The sequence below is a fragment of the Dysidea avara genome, chromosome 13 (genome assembly GCF_963678975.1).
Source record: "Dysidea avara chromosome 13, odDysAvar1.4, whole genome shotgun sequence".
In the NCBI taxonomy this organism is placed as follows: domain Eukaryota; kingdom Metazoa; phylum Porifera; class Demospongiae; order Dictyoceratida; family Dysideidae; genus Dysidea; species Dysidea avara.
Genome location: NC_089284.1, coordinates 15,393,599 through 15,418,198, shown reverse-complemented (window position 1 = coordinate 15,418,198; position 24,600 = coordinate 15,393,599). Strand labels below are relative to the sequence as shown.

Genomic DNA, 24,600 nt, shown 5'->3' with positions numbered 1-24,600 from the left:
TGTAGAAAACGCTCAGAGTCTTCTGAAACAGTTTCTTCCATCCAACCAGATAGTCAACCTCCAAATGCTGTACCACCCATGTTTGAAAGTATTTGTGAATCAGTTGAGTCAGAAGCAGACCTGCTCAATCAAGTCAATGTATAACTTTGCCTCGGTAAAATTTTTTTCTTAGCTACGCCACTGGCTTCTGATTTTACCCCATGCTGCTGGTCATGGTGCTAGCTAGATATAGATCAGTCTTCATAACCCAGCAGATCTAGAAATAATTAAGTTGACTATCACAACAGAAAATTCAGGAAACCCATAATGCAAATAATTTATAGTTGCACTTTTAGTATAGCGGCACAACCAAAAAATCGTGCACTTTTTCATAAAACCATGAAACTTTCCACATAAATAGTAGTCCTCAATACATGTAATTTTAGATATAGTGCCATCGCTGATTTGACCTTTGGTGACCTTTACGGCCATTTTTGTACAGAAAATTGATGATTTTTGTCTTTAACTCCCTAAGGCAGTAATTAACTTGTTAAAAACATGGTACCAAACAAAAGATCTTGCTGATAGAAACAACTTGGTTTTTATTTGAAGTCAATAGGTGATTTCATTACAAAGTTATGATCATTTTTATTAGCTGCAAAATTTGATAAATTTATGCATAATTATCTGCCCACAGGTAGTTCACACCTTGAGGGCAGGTAAATATATCGAATTTTGCAGCTAATAAAAATGATCACAACTTTGTAATGAAATCACCTATTGACTTCAAATAAAAACTAAGTTGTTTCTATCAGCAAGATCTTTTGTTTGGTACCATGTTTTAACAAGATAATTACTGCCTCAGGGAGTTAAAGACAAAAATAATCAATTTTCTGTACAAAAATGGCCGTAAAGGTCACCAAAGGTCAAATCAGCGATGGCACTATATCTAAAATACATGTATTGAGGACTACTATTTATGTGGAAAGTTTCATGGCTTTATGAAAAAGTGCACAACATTGCCAATTTTGGGGGCTACGCCACTATACTATTTGCTAAGGATTGTAGCTACTGGTACCCTGCTTTGTGCTTCACTGCATTCTTCTGCTTTTCAGTACACTTTATTAAAGCTGACAAAGTGTCACTAGGCTAAGGAGCATGCATACTAATAATTGTAATCTCATTTATGTTCAACACCACTACTATATACTACTTATGTTTCTGTCTTACAGATTTAGCTGACTAGAGCATGGCTAAGAGGAGCTGATGCATTATGGTATATAGCTAACTATATCTAAATGCTTAGTGGCTACAAATGAAAAGATTATCATGCATGCGTGATAGCTAGCTATTCAATGCATATTGCAATTAGTTTTGACTTAATGGGAAAGTAAAATTTATTGATATAAACTGAAATTCTATTATTTTCCACTGAAAAACTGCAAAAACATTCAGATTCATCTTTATAGGGCTGTGGGGGGGGGGGGGGCATTCCCCCAGACCCCCCTGCATTGGCATGCTTTGCGTGCTAGTGTACTGCATGTGCACACTAATGTAGTCAATATTGCATGCAAATAGCTAATTTGAACATGAATACTACATGAATTTTACCACTATAGGGCCTTGTGAGAAGGCTTGGTATCTTTTAATGTCTGGCTAGTTACCTATGTCCCTGTCCAGCTTAGCCCCCCCCCCCCCCCCCCCCTTTCAATAAAATCCTAGATCCGCCCCTGTATATCATGCACGATTATTATCATTTTTTATGAGATCATTATATATATTATTACTAGAACTTTACAGTGACCAGCACTGAAGATTTGACAGTAACTTTTACTTCAACCTTTGGATTGAGAGACAGAAATTGAAGACTTTAAGACAACTACACTCAGCTAACAATGTAGTGAAACAGAAAATATATGTAGTTTATTTGAAATTTGCAATTGTTTGTTGCATTTATAGCCACTTATAGAAATTGTTTGCTTGAATTTATCACATGCATCCATTTTAGAAGAGCAATTGGGATCTCATGTATATGCATACCACCTGCCACTGTTTTTAGAGATGGACTCGGAAGAAAAGACTCTGTCCTTTATCCACAGCATAGAGACCACCTTTGCTATCTCTTTTGATATAGTTCTGATACCCCATAACTAGTGTGTGTCTATAGTTGCTTCATTGTTAGGAGCCGTGACAGAGTGTTTAAGCACTGACATTATGACAGTGAAGGATTCTTTACAAAAATTTCCATAATGAAATTAATTCAGTGTTAAAGGAATTACCTGTGGTCAAGAGTCCATAATATATATATTTATATATTACGAACTCTTGCTGTGGTTGAGAAGTGGTAAACATGGGGAATTGTATTGCTTACTGTCAAAACAGAGGGGATAAGTTCTTTATCAACAACATCCTGTTAGATGTGGCAACACCGTCAGCAACCTTTACTCAGCATCTTATGCAGTGCCAGTATCACTCTATACATATGTCATTTCCATGTTGTTACTGTAGTTGTATGTCTTCAAGTCATTTTTGTATTCAGGTCATTTTTTATAAAAATGACCTGAATACATACAACTACAGTAACAACATGGAAATGACATATACAGTGATACTGGTATTGCATGTTACAAAACACGTGAAGTCATAAGATGGTTCAACCGCTGAGTCAGGGTTGCCACCACAGATGCACGGCTTTTATGTATTGTGTAGTTATATGTTCAGTTGTGTTGTAAAATACATACAGGGTATATATGCAACCTAATCAGTATATAAGCTGTACATATATAAATACATCGGAACAAGTAAACATGGTAACACCACGATGATATCAGAATTCTATTATGAACATGAGGTCATGAGTAGTTTTGACTGCCAATACCAAAACAGAACCAAATCATCCTGTTAACATTCCTATAAATGCAGAGTAGCTAATGCAGTATTAAACTCTATATCAGCCAGCAACAATATAATATGGAGAAGTGCCACATTTTATTGCTGCTGTTTACCATGACTGCTGCATCAGCTACCAATGAAGATAACTTGCTTGGTATAAGCAAGACCAATCCTGCTGCTTCTTGTCATGATATATACCAACATAATCCTACTAGTAGGGGAAGTGTTGGACAATACTAGATAAAGACTAGTGAAGGATTGTTTGAGGTCACTTGTAACATGAAGTTAAAGTGTGGTGGTGTTGAAGGAGGATGGATGCAAGTTGTTGGTGTAGACATAGATCGAGATGATAGTTGTCCAGGAACATGGCACAAGATCACCACTCCAAGGAGACTGTGTTTAGGATATGTAGTTGGATGTGCTTCTGCACATTTTTATGTGAAGGGAGGTGAATATCAACACATTTGTGGACAAGCTAAAGGTTTTCAGAAAGGAGGAGTGGATGCCTATGGAGCAAAGATACATAACATTGGGATCACCACGTAAACATGTGTGGACCTATGCTGCTGGTTTAAGTGATGACTATAATCACGATGGTAATTACAACTGTCCATGTGCCACTTATCCTGGCCCCTCTCCGCCTGCCTTTGCAAAGGATCACTACTACTGCGAGTCTGGAGATGTGGGAAAATGGGACAATCCTGCGTACTACCTATCAGACCCTTTATGGGATGGTACTGGTTGTGGTACTGGTAATGGATGTTGTGCTCAAATTGGTATGCCGTGGTTCTATAGGAAACTGCCAGTGTGTGTGAATGATAATTTTGAAGTTCGTATCTGTAAAAATGATATTCATCAGGATGAAGACATAGCCATTGAAAAGTTAGAAATTTACATCAAGTAACTAAGTAATAACTTGGGACTAAAACAAATTGTTAAGTGACATGTTAACTAGTTTAGTTAGCTAGAATCAGTATGCAGATTGTGTGCATGCGAGAATGCTAACACTTTAATTTGTTAATATTATATATTTGTGTGTGCCATGGTTGTATGCTATACATATGTATCAGTCTTTCTCGTGTAAGTTTGCATAATAAATAATTATCAACATTGTCATCATATGGACTATTTTTGGCTGTGTTGTATCCCATACTTCAAAGTACTAAATTTGTGCCTACCATGCAATAGTGCTCTCGGGAGACTGTATTTAGGGATATGTATGTTGCTAGGTGTTTCTCTGCACATTTTCTTTATGAAGGGTATTGATTATCAACAAATCTGCAGACAAACTATATAATGGATATCAATTGATTTGAAAATTGCAACACAATGATTAGTACATGTGTTGATGGTATATTTTCATCACTTTAGGATCACCACATAAACATATGTGGACATGTGCATAATGCTAGTTTATTATAACTATTCACCATTATGAAAATTGTCCATACCATGTCAGTGCCACACATCCTGGTCCCCCTCCACTCACCTTTGTATGAAATCACTACTATTGTGAGTCTGCAAGTCTGGAGATGCATATGCTTCCATACTACCCATCAGACCCTTTATGGAACATAATTATGTGGAACACTGATAAATAATGACTGGGCTATTTTTATGCAGTTGTCGTAGATCTGACTACAAGCCATATATACCATGAATAAAACAGACTGCCTGGCAAATACCCAATGGATAAGTTACGTAATTTGAGTAGAATGCTGCATATGTGCATTTCCCTACAACAATATTATGTAGTAAAGTAAACAAGTGCTGGATTTCTGTAACCTGAATCAGAGAAATGTGAAATACTGAAGGGATAACAATAAATCAAAGTGAGCTACTAAAGAAGATAAAAGGTGGGAAGGGTGAAACCTCTCCACTGTCTGCTATACTTAAAGACGGCTTAGCCTCACAAAGATACTGTAAATCAGATAATTGTACTCTAATGAAATAGTTGGTGCACTTGATGGGTAGGACTGCATAGACTACAAGACCTATGTAATTCTGTTTTAGCATAAATGCTACATACATAGTATGCACGAAGCCAAATTTAAATGTATGGTACTGCCATTGACTGTTTATTACAAACAGCAAATGCAGCAAAAACCAAACGTGCAATGTTGGCAATTAAAAATGCAGTGTCAGTATAACATGTTTATGCAAGCTAAAATACAAAGCCATTTACATCATCAAAGTATGCACAAGTCTTTCACTTGGATATAAGCCAGTTATATCAAAGCAGCCATAGAATATCTAGTTTATTGACACTTGTCCTCAGCTTTGTGTCAATAACTACGAAGATATTCTTCTCCTGCTGTATATGTATAATATGTAGCTTAATTTTGTACACTTATGTTTAAGCCTATGCAGTCTGTAGTTTAGTGTAATTATTTACTCATTCAGATGTATCAGTGTCTTACTGAATTCACAAATGGGACTAGAAAATACTTAGGCAGAACAAATTCACCTGAAGTTACTATGCCATGACTCACAATGCAATATATAGCTACATACATACTTTTTCATAATCAAGCAATTTTGCAACACAGAAGAGACTAGTAGGTTATTGTATTAGATGTGGCCCACACTGATGCTAGCTATACCTACTGACTGTTCAAATTCCAATATTCAATTAGTGTTAAGATTTCATTTACTCTGGTAATTTCCATAAATACACAGTAAATTCAAATGGATCAATTTGACCTCCATGGGTAAATTTAAACTGCAGAAGTTTTGGTTAAAATGACCATCTAAAAGTGGTTGTAATCCGAGTAGGTATTTGAACAAAATCAGTAATAACCAGGGAAGGTCAATACAACTGTTCACTTAGGATGTTGAAATAACATATTTTGGTGATTTGAGTGTGAAATGTCAAGTCTACTATAGTAAAGTTTAGATGACCAGCTACATGGTTAAATTTACAGTACACTGGCCGTTATAACAGTTGTGTTACATCCCACAATCAAAAGTGAACATGGAGAACATAGGTTTTAAATGCAATTTGAAAACTCTATAAGACCAGGTATGTTTAAAATATTAAAGTGCAGTATGTAACAATTATTGTCGTAGATAGATTAATGTATGTTATTACTAATGATGACTGACTTGTTAATTAATGTAAACAAACAAATAAACAAATCTTTTGTGACAGGGTTAATTTTATCACAGATGGTTAAAATTACCATGATGGCAAGGTTATTTCAAACACCTGGCTAGAGGTTGAAGAGACTATAGAGCATCTGGGTAATATGACTGTATCCTACAAAGTTAAAATAAACCAATACATCCTTGGGTCATTATTACCAAAAAATCGGTCGTTTGAATTGCAGGTAAAACAACCCAAAAATTTGGGTTGTTTGTACCCATTTGAATTTACAGTGTACATAATCTCAGGAAGCCAGATTTTTCATGCCCTCAGACCACAAGTAAAGCAGGCCTTGCATCTTGAGTGTAATGTGTTTTGCATATTTCTGAATATACTGAACACTGATAACAGCAATACTGCCATGAAGGTTGAGTGTTTTGTACACTGGTGCAGCTAAATAATATTATGCTTTGCACACTGCTGAGAATGCTGCACACAGGTTGAATATGCTTTGTGCGTTGCTGAAAAGGCTGGTGCGCTGCGTATTCTTTACACACTGCTCTGCTGAGAAAGCTGAGTCAGTTTTGCATATTATTAACATTTGAGTATGCTTTGCTCACAGCTGAGAACCTGTGTGTGCTTTGCATACTGCTAACAGCTGTAAATACTTTGTGTACTGATGAAAAGGCCGAGTGTGATTTGTACAGTGCATGAAAACTAGCTGAGTATGCTTTGTGCATAGCTGAGTATATAGCAGTCATTTCCATAGTTTGATTAACCGAAAATCTGGATAAATGGCCTAAAATGGGGTACGGATAACTGAGGTTCCACTGTAAATGGTTATGTTCATGCAGTAAATTAGCTGGTAAAAATGTATATCTGCTGGTAAATGCTCCTGCAGGTGTTAACATTGTCATTATAGTTTAACATGGCTATTGGTCTGGGACAGTGAACCATATTCCCTTTGTTCAGTCACGCTTTCATACACAGGCCAATGTTATAAACCCTAAATGATAAATCATTTCAAACTGCTTTTCAAAGCCTTAATAATGAGATTCAAATGATAGCTACAAAAGGATTAATGTAATATGTAATACAACACAACTTTGTGGGCAAATCCCTACATTGTCATATTGCATGTAATATTTGTTCAATGTTAAAGAAGGCAATTTTCCACAAATCCATGTTGTAATACATTCATCCATATAATTTTTGTCTTGTTTCACTTATTATTGCTTGGATCCCTATTTCACTTGTTCACTTTGTGTTGTTACGTATAATAATCACTGTCCTATTATGAGACTATGAAATATCTCTGGTAGAGAGGTATCCCATGCACGTGAAAGACTATTACTTTAAGAGGCATGGTCACTGTGCCTTGTTTTCTGCAGTGAAACCAATCATTATAAGTGCAGCCGTCTACTGCGGTAAGCACTTGTGGTGTCTATACACAGAATATGGAAAATTAACTCATTGATATGGTTTCTTTGCATGACTAAGGTAATCACTACTAAGGCTATAGATGTGTAGTGAAAGGTAAAGGCAATTAAGGCACAATAGATATGCACTCATTAGGTCATGTCACTCATATTTTGGAATAAAATGGTGGTTAACTGTATGATGCGAACTGGAAAACCAATATTTTCTTGGTTTTAATGCTAGATTATCCATTAAGACTTTTTTTGCGAAAATGTTTCATTGTGTAAAACATTTGCATGATAGTTTTAGTGGCAGGATCAGATTTTGCATACATCATTTCTTTTGGGGATCTCTACTATACAATATAGCTACTACAACACCGTGTAATTATAATCAACAAAACAAATCAGTTCTAAAGCTTTAAAATTTCCCTTACATTTATGGTTAATTTTGGTGTAAACTTATATTGTTTGGTAGTTTCAAAGTATATTGTAGTTTGGGGTTCTCCTCCTACCCTGCTTGTTTATGTGCAACTTTCTTAAAACTACCCTGATATTACTCTTGTACTAAGGGATGACTTTTGGTGTATGTTTGCTCTTCAGATATATTATCCTCAGGGACTGTTACTGAAGCCAGCGGCAGTAGCTAGTTCTGAAGTTATATACTTCTCTGAGAATTACATTGGCTTCACGTTCTTTGAGAACTACATTAATGAGATACTTTATTTAGTTTTCTTTTCACATTACTAAGCTTGTGTCTGATCCCTAGCCACATTTACTGATTGTTCAAATTCTGATATTTACTTTCCATAAACACTCTATCCATGTTTAGCTATATACACAGTTAATCTCAGAATACATGCTCTCAGGCCCCAAGCAAGACATGCCGTGCACATTCAGGGTAATGTGCTTTGCACATTCACTTATAAATATGCTGAGCACTGAGCATACTGCCATGAAGGACGAGTGTGTTTTGTACACTGGTGCAGCTGAGTATACTTTGCACGCTGCTAAGAATGCTGCATACTGGTAACTTCAGGTGAATATGCTTTGTGCATTGTTGAAAATGCTGGTGCTTTACACATTGCTCTGCTGAGAAGGCTGAGACAGTTTTGCATAGTTAAGCATGCTTTGCTCACAGCTGAGAAAGTTCAGTGTGCACACTGGTATATCACAGCTGTAAATGGCTTTGTGCACTAATGAAAAGGCTGAGTGTGATTTGTACAGTGGCAACTAGCTGAGGATTCTTTGTACACTGCTGAGTATATGCTATGAAAATCTCACATGCATGGCTACTTCTCTGGCTGCTTCTTTATTAGCCGTACGTACTACTTTCTTATTATGCAATAATTGTGTTAATATACAAACTGAAGCAAAGCAGAGTCTTGATGAAGTGTTAAATCAATCAGTCAACTCTACAGATATGTATACTGTATACATATAAGCAAACTAACACAATTTGCTTTGTTTAAAGTTCTTATAGTAACTAGCTACTCCGACACTAGCTTCTGTGTTGCACTGGTATTCTTAGCAACAAACCACACCACACAAACTACCATACATGTATATTGATACACATATCTACAAGCCATGCATATATACAGTATTATATATCAGTTTAAGATGAAGTAATTGTTCAAATTCATCCTAAAATGAATATAGCTAGTAATTTTTGTCATCATACAGTGCTGCCTAGATTGTACTGTATTGAGTTTTGCATATATTAATATTGTTGCCATACTACATGACATACAGCAAATGGATCCACCCTAGGGTATACAGTTATATAGTAGTATGTTCTTTAAGTCTTCATGGGTGAGCTTATTTGCTACATCTTAATATTCATACACCTATCCATTGCACAACTGTAGTTGTGTATAAGCCAACGTACATATATGGTACACTGGATGGAATGATATCACAGTAGTGTAACTATAAATTGAAGTGAACTTGTTACATTATTACAATAACTGATCAAGGCTAGTGGAGATGATGAAGTATTATTGTACTTATCAAGGCTTTACAGCACAAGTGCTGAAGGCCTGTAGGACACCTGGTCCTAAAGCCTGTTTAAAGTTGTTACAGAAAGTATGTTTGAAAAAGTGGAGAAAGGAGAAAAAATCCATGACTGGACCTGGGCGGCCTCGAACCCGCAGTCATCCGATTAACGCTCGAACGCTTACAGGAGTCTGCCAGGTGGTCGGGATATCTTCTCCTTGTCAATTTCAAGTATATATATCCATAGGAACTCTAGATAGTTACTGCTGCTGTTTGCTACTGCTTTAGTTAATGAAGACAAGACAGTTGGTATGAGTCAGGCCAATCCTGCTGCTTCAAAATATACCAGTGTAATCCTACTAGTAAGGGATGTGTTGGACAATACTGGATAAAGACTAGTAAAAGATTGCTTGAGTTCACTTGTGACATGAAGCAAACCTTTGGTACACTTTGCTAATATTCTTTTTCAAGGAAAGCTTGTTAATTTAACACTTTGGTGGTTGTTGAAATGTTTATCCTAAGTGTTTGTCTACATAGTGTACATTTTAATTACATTACCCATGTCATTACTGTTTCACTTAGGGGCTATCTCTAGTTGTGTTCACCATGTGAGATATGATATGAGATACAATAAGTTTGGATATTGAACTTGTTATACTAACATGCAGTAGGTTAGCATTGGAGCATCTATAGCTCTTACAATTTATATATCACATGCTTACGTGGAAGTAGCTATCAGGATTCCATCGTTGCACTTACAGACTCCTGTAGTGTTAATGGATATGAATTGCTGTACTACTACAACAACTTACGTAGTTAGCCTCTCAATTTAGAATATAACTAATCAAATGTGATAGCTATTATTATAAGTTATGAACACGCTTTACTGTTACTCTAGAATTACTATACTACTCTTGTTAGCATAGAAGTGATGTGATCAACAGTGAACCTGCACAATGCAACATCAAATCAGTTAACACACATGACATAATAACAATCAAGTCTATGGGGGTAATGTAACACTCAGTACTACCAACATTACATGGAGTGCATGCACAAGTAAAATACAACATGGTAAAACTGCTGGTAAATGTTCCTGCAGTTGTTAGCATTGTCTTCATCAACTATATTCATTAGTAACTATGGTGTTAAAAATTTCTTTCATACATAGCTAATTAACTACGTGGAGGCTATTGGTCAGTATTCTCCCTTTGTTCCCTTTCAGTCAAGCTTTCATACACAAGCCAGTGTTATAAAACCCTTTAAATGATAGATTATTCCAAAATGCCTTTCACTCTAAAGTCTTAATAATGAGATTAGGACAATAGGATATAAGGATCATGTAATATGAATAATTGTAATGCAACACAACTTTGTGGGCAAATCCCTACATTGTTATATTGCATGCAATTTGTTCAATGCCAAAGAAGGCAATTTCCCACAAAGCCATGTTGTAATACGGTATCTTTTCAAAATATATGAATGATTGTAATATAATATGGCTTTGTGGGAAATTTGACAGCTGTGTTGTAATATGATCATTATATATTATATGGTTTCTTGTTTCCTTTTGTATCACTTGAATCCCAACCTCATTTTTATGTTTTATGGTTTTACAGTTTTAAAGCACTACCAAATTTCCCCAAAAGCCTTACAATACAATCATCCATACAGCCAGTAGGTTATCTATGTTCAAAGTGAAGTAGGGATCTAAGCAGTAAAATGTAGTAAAACAACTTATTTGTTCAATGCCATTTCCCACAAAGCCATGTTGTAATACAATCATCCATATATCTTAACAAGATGTCATGTGTGTTTTCCATTGTTGTACTATGTCTCTGTATGTCATGGAAGAACGGCTATGCTGAATGTCATAAGTTTAAATAAAATAATCTGTTATAGTGTAGCACGGCAATCACTATACATGTATGGCTGTCCTATTACAATATCAATGTCATACATGGCTGCATGTTTGGCTGCTTCATGAAATATCTATGGTAGAGAGGTATATCCCAAACATGTGAAAAATATTATTAAGTGGCATGGTTCCGGCCCCTGCCCTGTTTTCTGCAATGAATCTGATCAAGCTCATTGGGTCTTCTTGTCTAATTATTCTATAGCATCTTCACTATAACTTCAATTTCACAAAGTTTAGTGTAGAGACAGTTGATCATGAGTGCTCATACAACCTTCATACTTGCCAACAATTAATTGGCGACTGATTACGCTACTTTCATACAGTCATTATAAGTGCAGCTGAACATGTCTACTACTGTATAAGCTAGAATAATAAGCACCTCAAATATTATACAGTGAAACCTCTCTTAACAAACTCCCCAAATTAAGGACACATTATATAGACATAATAAGGACAAAAAGTTTGGTCCCCACAGATCTGGTTAACATATTTTAACCTCTGAAAGAGGAATACCCCTCTGAAAGAGGAATACCTCTATATTACAGTAAAAAGTGGCCAAAAATTCTGGGTCACAAAATGTGCCTAATAGAGAGGTTCCATTGTATGGTGGTGTCTATATAAAAGTCTCTTTGCATGGAGAAGATGACAACTGCTAAGGCTGGAGATGACAGACACAATGGGCATATATTTATCAGAACCTGAAAAAGCACATACCACTTACATTGTGGTACAAATAGCCAGGGTTAATTGCATGATGTATCAGACAGGTGGGAAGGCAAACCAAAATCAGGTTTAGACATTTTTCCTAAGATCAGTACTAGTGCTTCTGTATACCTCATGGAGGAAGACTGAGTGTGACCCTGACCAGACATTGGGTGACCTGCAATTCGAATCCTGGGGTTGGAGGGATTTTTTTCCTTACTTTGGCCCTTTTCTGTTACACCTTATTTGCTGTAAGTCATTACTATCAGTCATTTAAGTTTAAGTCCTTGTAATTAAGTTAGGTAATCTTAAGGCTGCAACACAAGTTGCTGTCAGACCTTCTGTGCTGGTCACTGTAAAGCATTAATAATAATAATAGTATAAAGGGTTTTCTAAATTTTAATGTTAAAATTTCCTGAATCCATTTGCAAAGATCTGTTTCATTATGCAAAATATTTCCGTGATAATTTTAGTGGCAGCATTTTGGGTATATGCAATATTGCTTTTGGGAAGATCTCTACTATATAATACTTAATCTACCATACTTTGTAGTCAATAAAACAAATCAATTGTAAGGCTTTAAATTTCCCTTACATTATAAGTCTGTAATATTTGATAAATTTTATTGCAAACTTATATTGCTTGATTGTCTCCAAACAATCTATATTATAATTGAGGTTCTCCTCCTTATACTCTGCTTGTTCATTGTGCAATTTCCTTAAAACTACCCTGATATTACTAAGGGATGACTTCAGGTATATTACCCTTCACTAGGGCTACAGGGACTATGACTGAAGCCAGTGGCAGTAGTTCTGAAGTTGCTTCATGTTACAGTAGGTTATTTGAGAGCTACATTAATGAGACACTTCATTTACTTTTTTTTACATTACTGAGCTTGTGTTCTGGTATGACTTCAATATATCCAGGAAGCACAATACTATTTATGCTCCATTACAGATGGTTTCAGGTGCTAATTTCAGTATTGTGTGACTACTGCATGATCTTATACACAATTAAATTATGGATTCATGGTCACACATCAACTCATACGTAGGTCATGTGTACATTATCACTACTGGTAACTAACCCACCTGCTGCTTTCTTTCATTGTCTTGTACTGTTTTGATGGCTTTGACTGTGGTATTCAGACTACTCCCTGACTTCAATGGTAGAGGACCAATTTCACTAACTATCTTTAAAACATTATATTATGTAGAATGCAGACAGGCCATTATATGTACATCCAACAGACCTTGATCCACTGTAAGAGGCTTGGGTATAGGGATTTGGCTACAATGTAATCAATGGCTGAGGTTGTTGAAATGTTTTGGTGGATAGTTGAGACCAGAATGTCATTGGTTGTGCATCCAAAGTATCTTGGGTGTGCTGAAATTACACTGAACTGGCTGTAAGGGAAACACAACCAAAATGAACCATACAGTAATTCTCCATTCCGGATTATACTGTAGACACATACATAAATAAAACAAATTCTTAACTGGTTTCAATTACTACTTGTGTTCCTGAGAAGCAATGAGACAATATCTGTCTGATTCCCAGGGACTAAATGTGCTGACTGGAGCACTAGTATGGCAGCTCTAACTTGTAAAAGTTAAATCACTCAGTAGAGGCCAAATTCTCTTGCACTTGCAATTTCTCTCTAGAATGTAATCCCCTGGTGTATCAATATTTTAGGTAGAGTTGTACTGGTTATCAGATCAGTAATGGTTACTTTTACCATGATCAGAAATTGGCTGTGATTAGCAGAGTACTGATTAGCCTATTCAGCTTCAACAATTACAGCACCAATGGAGGGGTCAGTATAAACAGTGGATCTGGGAACTGAGGATTGAGCCAGGACCTAACTTTTCTTGGAATTTTATATATATACACAATGTTTGTACATTCTATACTTGTACTACAAGCCATGTATGGTACCTAGCCACACATGGCCAGACCACCTTCTCACCATCACAATGCTGGCCTCATATGATGCCTATGTCAATTAGAATTTGTAAGCACCTACCCTGAAACAGAATCCGGATAGCCCATTTACTCTTCACACCTACATCCACACAATGTCTTTACTTTCATGCATTGCATGAAGCACAAAGTCTGTTTGTTAAGCAACCTGTGTAGCTAAGTTGCAATGATTGTTTCACTAAAGGTACTTTTTTCTGGCCTGGAATCCAGTATTATAACTGTTTTCACAAAACTTCTGAACTAGGTAGCTAGGTAATAATATTGTATGATCATCATGTATTAAGAGTAGAAAACTTTGGTCTAGCCAGCCACCATTCCAGACCCTTTACAGAAGCACCGTACCTAATTGATGCACCTGGTAGGCATTGTGCAAAGCACTGCATGGAGAAAACATAGTCTGGCCATGGATGACTAGACACTGTGACTTTCAGAAGTGTCTATTGACAAGTATAGAATGTATAAACATTGTGAAGCACGTATATAAAACTCCAAGAAAAAGTTGGGTCCCCACAGCTTTCCAACCCTCACTGGAGGGTTGGTGTCAAAGTCTCTAGAACGTACTTAGGTAATTTGTTTATGGTTTGTGGTGACCATAAACTAAACCTTAAATAAGCAGTGACATTGAAGCGCTAGCCCAAATGTCTGTTTAGCAGCTTTGACTTGTGGTATGTGTATAACCTCATAGCTTACAAGCTGGATCATGTACAAGTGTAACTTGTAGAGCCCAAAAATCAAGTATCAGTCAGCTATTGGTAAAATAATGTTAGTCTAAACAAGTGGGAATCGGTACAACTCCAACCTTAATTTTTATGGAGTGCTTAACCATTATGACATCAAACTGATTATCTTTACATCATGTTTTTTGGTAGATTTAGTAACTATACATAATGTCAATATAATAATGCTTTGGCCAGAGTTTGCTTTAACATGTAGCTACATAGCCTTGCTTTATACATGTAAAGGGGTTCCTCTATATATATATTCCATACAGCTCAACAAGGTAAAAGTTAGCAGACAGAAACAATTGCAACTACAGAACTGTTTAGGAAAAGTGTAGTAGGGGCTTACCATGATTCAAGAATCCTGTACATGATAAGCAAGCAGAACCCTAAAAACTGCAATGAAGCAAGCATGATCATACGTAGTTATGGGATAAGGGGAAAATCCGCATTGACATCTTGCTTAGAAAGTGGGCAAAATGCTTGTATGTTAGGGGTATATACATCGGATTGAGCACAGCTTTGGTTTCCTTACTAAAGCAATTAATTTTCACAAACAATTTTCCTCTCCATTTAACCGTGGGCTACATTATTACCTATTGAAGTGCCTAACAGGAAATTTCTGTTGTAATGACATCATAGTAAGGCCATCACTATATATAAAACTGCAGTCAGCTACATAGCTTTAAAAAAGTAGTAAAATACAAGACCAGAAAGATAATGAAGTATTTTATCTTACTGTTGCTGTTTGCTAGTACTTTAGCTAATGAAGATAATACACTTGGTATGAGTAAGGACAATCCTGCTACTTCTTGTCAGGAGATATACCAGCATAATCCTACTAGTAGGGGGAGTGTTGGACAATACTGGATAAAGACTAGTGAAGGATCATATGAGGTCACTTGTAACATGAAGTTAAAGTGTGATGGTGTCGAAGGAGGATGGATGCGAGCTGTTGATGTAGACATGAATCGAGATGATAGTTGTCCAGGAACATGGCACAAGGTCACCACTCCCAGGAGACTGTGTTTAGGAAATGATTCAGGATGTTCTTCCTCACATTATCATGTGAAGGGAATAGACTATCAACATATCTGTGGACAAGCTAAAGGTTATCAAAAGGGATCGACTGATGCATACCAATCAAAAATGCAATCCATTGATGGTGCATATGTTGATGGTATCTCCATCACTTTAGGATCACCACGTAAACATGTGTGGACCTATGCTGCTGGTTTAAGTGATGACTATAACTATCCAAATTTTAACTGTCCATGTGCCACTCATCCTGGTCCCCCTCCACCTGCCTTTGTAGGGAATCACTACTACTGTGAGTCTGGAGATGTGGGGGAATATTATGATGGTACTCCATACTACCTGTCAGACCCTTTATGGGATGGTGATGGCTGTGGTACTGGCAACGGATGTTGTGCTCAAATTGGGATGCCGTGGTTCTATAGGAAACTACCTGTGCCTGTAGCAGAGGATTTTGAAGTTCGTATCTGTAAGAATGGTCACAACATGGATGAAGACATAGCAGTTGAAAAATTGGAAATTTACATAAAGTAACTGAGACCTACCTCCTGTAAACTGCTGTTAGTTCAGTAGTTACATGTTTTTAAAATTATGTGCTATGCATTTTTTTAATGTGCTATGCATTTTTATATGAATTTTTAAACAAAATTATTAATATATACTATTCAATGGTATATGTGTGCATTGAATACTATTGTGGTAGGGGACCTCAAGTTTAAGCAAGTTTCTAAAAAGCTTCCTAATTCTTTCAATTGTACATCATGTGTGGTCACACTACTTAGTGATGTCATCAACTTTAACCTCACTGGTCCAGAGAATGTGGAACCCCGATCAAGCAGCCATGTAATATTTTTATTTATTTATTATTATTAACACTTTATAGTGACCAGCACTGAAGCAACATGTGTTGCAGCCTTAGGATTACCTAACCTAATTTCAAGGACTTAGACTTGATGACTTGACTTAGTGACTGATAAGGTGCAACAGGTATATGCAGTAACATACCTTGTAGATGTACTGTATCATACAATACAGTAGTACATAGTAAAGGTTTGCACCTTTTCAGAAAAAGGATATTTTCAGAAACCGGACTTGTGATACCTTCATGGCACCTTGGTGAAGTATATACATATTAGCCCAAAAGTGCCTTCAGTGTAACTCAACAGCACTTCCAATAAGTTGATCTACTGTTTATTTTAGCCATGTAATTTTCTGCTGTCTGATTAGAAGAAATCTGTGACCGCAGTCAAAGTCTTGCCCCAGCAGGTGCAATTTCTGCAACTTAAGGCTTTTTGAATATGCAACTCCAATATGGGCGCCTCACTCACAAGTAGATATCTCTGCAATAGGAAAGGTACAGTGTACTGCAGCATGTTACATAATGAATGACTACTCTTGGAGAAACATGCAGTGTTACTGCTATGATTAACTGGCCTTCTCTTGATTCATGTCATACCTACTTCAAGCTACCATTATGTTTACAAGATAATTAACAATCTCATTGTTGTCCCATCTATTAGCTTCTACTAGCTAGTTCTCTGCTAATTTTCTAGCAAGAACAAAGTAAAAGATAATAATATAATGGAAATAGTGTGTTTAGGAGTGTAACATACACAGCCCAATTATTTGTGTAGCCACGTTACCTTTAAAGATGCTTACATTTTCACTAGAACAATATTAGTAGTTTAGCTGCAAAAGGTATAGCATTTTAACATAAAAGGTATAGCATTTTAACATAAAAGGTATAGCATTTTAACATAAATATAGATAAAATATCCCAGAGTAGTATTTAGGAGGATTCCTGGTGTTCTGAAAACCACCTTTGAAAGTTTTACTTGTAGGCTTGCAGTTATGACTATTTCTAGTTTGGAAACAGAACAAATAGGAAGGGTAGTGCAGCCACAGTTTAATAGGAAACTTATACACTGATTAAAGGAAAACAAGAAAATTTGTATTGAAAAACCCTTATAAAGATTGAGACATTCAGGCAGATGTAATCCAATAGAGCAGTCAAAACTACTCTAATAGAACATTCATAATGGGTATAACATGAACGTAAAAAATGGTTGAATAGCTAAATCTTGGATTTCTCATTTTAATTGGACAATTTAGATATGTATTTGAGTACCTGACCATATTAATATGTTTATCATTTAGGACTTTAAATTAAGGAACCTATCAAGCATAAATTATTGAAAATAGTTTATATACCATCAATGGAATCATTAATCTGGTAAAGTGATGGATTTTAATGTTCAAAATCTGTCAGCAGTTGGCCCCTGTATCTATAACTCACTGAAAACCACCTTAGATAAAATATCTTATCCAAAATATATTTGGGATGGCCAATAACTGTAATGGATCAGTTGTGGTGTAGCTGGACAGTGTAGTGCAAAGGTCAAGAAGAAGAAGAAGAGTTAGTTTATGTACTGATCTTCTCCTTATCAGTATAGTAGAGCTATAAATACTTTTGGGTGCTCTATTAGGCTATTTCAATTTTTAAGCCTTTCTTCTAAAATATAATGACCATCTTCCATTGATTCTTAGAAGAGCTTATCCTTTTCATCTGCTTTTTCATCTTTACAGCTTATCATTTTATGGATATAATACAATACTTTTGAGGGACATGTTTTGATTTAGCTCCCCAAGCATTTGCATTGCTAAAGAGGAAAATTTAGTGTGCATGGTGCTTGCTTAATCATAGAACAGGGTCTGGCACAGGCTCTCAGATACTGTTAAATCTTGTTAACATTTAATATGAAAAAAATAATTTTATTTAGTTGGAACAGTTGAATCATCAAGTTTGTAGAATAAAATCCTTTTACTATAACCATATAATAGCCACAAGAAGTTATTCTGGAACAGTTTTCCAAAAGCACCAGTTGATCAGTACATGAATTGTATAGAATTTCAACTTTAGCACAGGATATTGGTGAGTAAACAGCATAGAGGTCAAGAAGAAGAAGGTTAATTTCAGCTTCCTTGCAGTCTAGCAGCTTTAACCTGTTAAATGTTCTATTAGAGTATAGTTGGCTATTCTATTAGAGAATTTTGATGCTTTAGTTTCACTCCTGAAGTATTGTTTTTAATAAAAGCCTAGTCTTGTCTCGTGCTCCTTCCATTAAGATACAATTACACTTTGTAAAAACTTCCTAGCTTTATCCAACAATTAGTAAGAGGGGCACTATCAACCCTAGCCATTCACCAATCTGAATGTAACATGAAGTCAAGATGGCATACATCCATGCAATTTCTTCCTGATTTGTATGTGTTAATTAATTATCTAATCCAAAACATCCAAGCTGTAAAAAAAGAGTGCGGCCCTCAGAAAGGTTATGGTGAAAAAAGATGTGAAATCCAAGGTGGCGGCCAAGAAATGGCTGTGATGGTAGGTTAATGGTAAAAATTTAATAACAACAATTCAGGTGAATTTTGGTGCCGCTTGGTCTTGGCACAAAATTCACCTGAATCATCATTATTAAAATTTTTACCATTAACTTACCATCACAGCCATTTCTTGGCCGCCACCTTGGATTTCACATCTTTTTTCACCATAGCCTTTCTGAGGGCCGCACTCTTATTTTACAGCTAGGCTGTTTTGGATTATATTTCACTTCTTTTTGTACAGGGTGACTTGTTCCTAGCTGATCTCTCTACAGGGTGACTTGTTTCTAGCTGAACTCTCTACAGGTGATTTGTTTGCAGCTGAACTCTCTTACATGGTGGTTTCTTTGTAGCTGAACTCTCTACAAGGTGACTTCTTCTAGCTGATCTCCATACAGGATGACATTGTTTCTAACTGAACTCTCTACAGGGTGATCTGTTCATAGTGGAGCTTTCTACTGGGTGATTTGTTTGCAGCTGAACTCTCTACATGATGGTTGTTTGTAGCTGAACTCTACCTTCTTCTAGCTGATCTGACTACAGGGTGACTTGTTTGTAGCTGAATTCCCTACAGAATAACTTGCAATGTAATATAATTGAGTAAATTATAAACGCAGCTGAATGTTTTATTAGGGTGACTGTTCTATTAGAGTATCTCGATCTCGCATTTGCTACACGTAGTTGCCTTTCGAATCATAACTCAGTGGTTTGTAATCCGATTCTTCTGTACTACTGCAAGAACTTTCTATGATGATTATTCCAGCTACATACTGATTTTCAGCTCGTTGCTCTGAGCGGTTTGCCTGGTATAGACACGAAAACTAATAGTTTTTTTATTCATAAAAATCGATCGCGTAATTTTAACACAATGACACAGGTTGGGTTTTGTGTCATATCAACATGGTCTTTATCCCGATCCCTTTCAAACCACAAAAAGGCACTCCTACGACGGTTGCTCCATCTACATATCAATTTTCAACTGATTCCTCCAAGGGGTTTAGCCTGTAGGCGTGACAGACCTTCGACCTTATTTTACGGAAATAATCGGTCATACCTCAGTGAATGTTCATCGGATTCCTACCAAAGTTGGTACGGAGATCCGCCGTAATGAGCCCTTTAAGTGTGCCAAATGTCAGCCCAATCCGAGCACGCATTCGTGTTTTATGGCGAATTTTGCGAAGTATGCGAAATGAAGATGAAAAAAACGAAGAAATTAAAACGAAGAAATTAAATGACATTTTGTTCGCTCGTATCTCGGAAATGGCTGGAGCGATTTTCTTCACATTTGGTATGTAGACTCCCCTAACTGGGCGGTACGTCTCTAGCAAATTTGGTTCCAATCAGATTAAGGATCACAGAGCTACATAGGTGTGAAAATTACGTTTTCTTTCTTCCTGTTAATATACTCACGGTGTGGCGCGCCGACTTCTTGGGTCGCACGACACAATACCGTGTGTCTTGATTTCTAAATTCTTATTGTCATTATGGAATGTGTTACAAATAGCATTTATAATAAATATTTTATTTTTTATTATTATTATTAGCGCTTTACAGTGACCAGCACTGAAGGTCTGACAGCAACATGTGCTGCAGCCTTAGGATTACCTAACCTAATTTCAAGGACTTATAATGGTGAGTGGATGACACTGACTAGTACTCATCATGTAAAAGCCCTGTACTTACTTTTATGTTGCTTACTATAACCAAGAGTGAATAATAGAGAAGAGAGTATCCAACTGCCATATACCATATCAAAAATGATCCTGTAAAGTCCACTCTGCTTGTTAAAACATTTTCAAAGAAGGTGTTAAATTAGTCTATTAACAAGTGGTGTGCACATAGGCTTTGTATTGTGTGTAAGTGTTAAAGGTGATGATTACTAGATATGAACACTTTTATGATACCCTAAATTTTACTGAAATATGCAGAAAGACTTAACAGGATCATTTTTAACATGGTATATGGCAATTGGATACTCTCTTCTCTATTATTTACTCTTGCTATAACATACTGAAAGTTTATATGCAACAGCCATACAAAAGCAAACTGTTCCTACAGCTATAGCTACAGCATGCATACTCACACAAATAAGAGTTTAACAATCGGCCATCATATTATTACCGCAAGTCTATACTATTACCTCACCAACAGAGACACAGTAAGAGACTTCAATAGTAGTAAATTTCTGGGTAGCGCTTGCTAGTACAGCAGGAATAACACCACCTATTGGTTGTCCCTTGCTGATTCTTTGGTTAGTTGTCAAGCTTGCAAGATATATTATTGCATTATCTCGTGACCCATGTTCACAATACTCAAAAGGTTCCAGATCATTATTGATAACTTGAGGAATCCAGGAGAATTGCTCTGACAATGGTTCTGGATTATCCTACAGGACTTCACATGTGAACAATGTTAATAAGCACAACAACTCACCATTGATGATGATTCACTCTCAGCAGGAGGTTTGATACCACCAATGGGTATTCCTGGGTGAAGATCCGTTTGCCTCAACTCTGCATAAAGTGTATTGTTGGCTGAATCATATCTGATAGGCAGACATGTCTTCAAGTTGATCAGCATGGTGTTCATTGGATCACCAATGTTGTGTTGATATTTGCTTTGAAAAATATGGATCTGTGGATTATTGACATTTAATTGTGATACATACAGATCAAAGTAGCAAGTAGTTTGTATGTAGCTCTTTTGTTTATGCTTGTGTAGTACACGTAAATAGAACACAAAATATTTCCTAGCCACATTAACAACCATCTTACTATTGAGTATATCTTCCATGTAATCATCAAAATACACTAGCCCAGTCATTGAAATTACTGTCAAAGCCTTCTTAGGTGTTTGAGGATTACCTGGATCATGTTCTTGTGTATCTGTGACCAGCATCACCAATTCAACTGACACCATCAACTGTCACATTGGCTGCATGAAGGAAGTTTTCAATCAGTGTTTTCTGTATTATACAACATGACAAACAATCCAAATTATGTTGCCATATACATAAAGAGCTATAAGTGAAGATTCTGTCAAGACTTCAACAACATCCACCTGAATATCCCATGGTGTATCATCATCTTGACAGTCAGATATTGGCTGCAGTCAGCAATAAGCATGCAAATTAATAGTTTTATTGAAGACATGCCAATGTACGTACCGCATTAGAGTTCTGGGTTGATCCCATTTTTGTAATTCATGGCTTGGAAGTGACGTCACTTGCAAACTTTGTCATCTATTAGTGCTACAAATAACAACAATGCTAACTTGAAGTCATGATGCAGCAGGAAATGTTAGCATCATTTTTCCACATTCGTCAAATACACTTTTTATAGCATGTTTTAGGGGACAATTAATGTCAAATTCCAATTCTTTTGAAATTTTGTTGGTACCCTGTGAACCAATTTTACTACTGTGTCTTTGACTCTTCTTGTTGTCCTGATTGTTCTTCTGGGAGTCAAGCCAGAGATAAGCTAATACCTGGTACTGTACTTCCCCTGGTGGTGGAAAAAGCTTGGCAAACTCGGTAACTGCCAGGCCAGCACATGAACATACTGTGAACTGTCTTACTCAATTGCATCATCTCCTGTAGGCTAAGAGACAATAATAGCCATGTTATAATACACACATATATGTTTACCTTAGATAATAATCTTACGACATACACTGTTGATGATTTTCATCACATATACATGAACTGCGAAAGCCCTATATATACCAATTAAGCTATATGAATGCCCCCACATTGTTGTTAACAGTACATACTACAGTCTTTATGTGTTTAATGATAAAAAGTTAATTAAGAAGTGTTTGAGGATTATTGTATTGTGTCATCACCATCTTCCATGACCTCTAACATTCCATCAGTTAAGCCTAAATCCCTCCTTGCTCAGGTACAGGGTACAGTGATGTCATGTGGTAATGAGATTCACATGTTTATTGAGTCCATTCACTTAATATTATTCATGTGTTAGTGGACATAGCCTTCCATAGGTGGTTATACCCCTTTCACATTGCTTAAGGGAAAAATCTGATCTGGTTTGACCTTTGAATTCTCTGTAATTATCAATCACGCTCCTGTTAAATCTGTTTCTAAGCTATACAGTACCAAATGTCTGACATAACAGTGCTAACTTAAAGGAGCACTACATGAATACGAAAGGAGGGCTATGGAGGTGGGTCTTGGAAAAAATCCCCAATTTTCTTGTTAGTCCTCCTTTTCATGGTAGCTATATGTTGCTCCATTTTATTGACTAGTCTCCCTTCAATGGGTCGATGCTGTGTTAGCTGATTCAATTATGATGAACGCATTCACGACAATAATCTGCTTGTATTGTACTATCCACCAAATATAGCTCATGTGATCCATTTGATCACTTGACCCTTATGCCATAGCACTTTGACTCCAATATATATCAGGTTTGATTTAAGCTCACTATAGCAGGTATACACATAGAGGAAAGTTTTAAAACAAATCAATAACTAATGCCTAAGCACTGAAAGCTCCTGCTAATGTAGCAATGCAACAGTAGCACCTTCACTCCTACAAACTGAGTTGGAGAACATGTATAATGATTAAAGGAACAAAATCAATGACTGAGACACTCTGTAACAAACTTGAGCATAACATTACAGCCATATTTAGTTTCAGTTAACTTAACATTGTTATAGCATGCACACACAACTCTCTTTCCAACCTGTGTATATTGATAATCACTAATAACAATCCAGTAGTTTCTCTTTTCTGCTCTTTGGAGCTGCTACATGCATCCAGTGCCACAAGAGACTGAATCTTTGTCCTTTCCTTAAAGCTACATACTGTTGATTCAGTTACGTTATGTATACATATGGTCTCATTACAATACTACACAAACTACCCCCACAGATATGATTTCACACATACCAACTAGATGGAGATGCTTTAAGAAATCAACATAATAGGAACGTATTAAAACTAACAATGAGCTTTACACTGACACAGCTTTTACAGAGTTACAACCATAATAAATTCACACATAATTATTCATATGGCTAACTGCATGTACTACTTATTCGGTTAAATTATGTTCTTTGCTTAAAAGGTTAGCTACTACTTATGAGGTAAATCATCAACACAAAAAGTATTGTGGCATGTGGCATATTATAATTACTATCTGAAGTTTTTTTTTACAAGCCAACTATAACTATGTATATACTGTATGACAAAATAACTTACCTATATTGTCGTCACTATTCAACATTCTTTTTGAAAAGTGGAATGCTAACTTTCTACACAATGTTTTTTTTTATTTTCCGTGAAGCACATCAAGCTAAAAATTTTGGAGTATGTAATAGTTATACCAGGGATTTTTCTCACCCAAAGCTCAAGAGCTGCAGGCCAATGGTGTATTATATCAGCAAATCCCAAGCAGCTGTGCATATGGTATATTACATCATGCACTCCAGAGCACTCACCCCATTTGTGTTATACACTGGTATCTG

General features: G+C 36.3%; 2 protein-coding genes across 2 annotated transcripts; one reads left to right on the top strand and one right to left on the bottom strand.

Annotated features, from left to right (window-relative positions):
• Positions 1-10,201: 10,201 nt before the first annotated feature.
• On the bottom strand, positions 10,202-23,903 carry LOC136242969 (uncharacterized). Its single transcript, XM_066034474.1, has 8 exons — positions 22,280-23,903; positions 22,126-22,218; positions 21,888-22,078; positions 21,547-21,747; positions 21,259-21,499; positions 13,245-13,398; positions 13,084-13,185; positions 10,202-10,321 (listed from the first exon to the last, which is right to left on the bottom strand). The coding sequence occupies exons 3-6, from the start codon at positions 21,912-21,914 to the stop codon at positions 13,385-13,387; spliced, it is 483 nt and encodes a 160-aa protein (XP_065890546.1). The 5' UTR covers positions 21,915-22,078; positions 22,126-22,218; positions 22,280-23,903; the 3' UTR covers positions 10,202-10,321; positions 13,084-13,185; positions 13,245-13,384.
• On the top strand, positions 15,133-16,388 carry LOC136243033 (uncharacterized). Its single transcript, XM_066034554.1, has one exon. The coding sequence runs from the start codon at positions 15,415-15,417 to the stop codon at positions 16,261-16,263; it is 849 nt and encodes a 282-aa protein (XP_065890626.1). The 5' UTR covers positions 15,133-15,414; the 3' UTR covers positions 16,264-16,388.
• Positions 23,904-24,600: the final 697 nt, after the last annotated feature.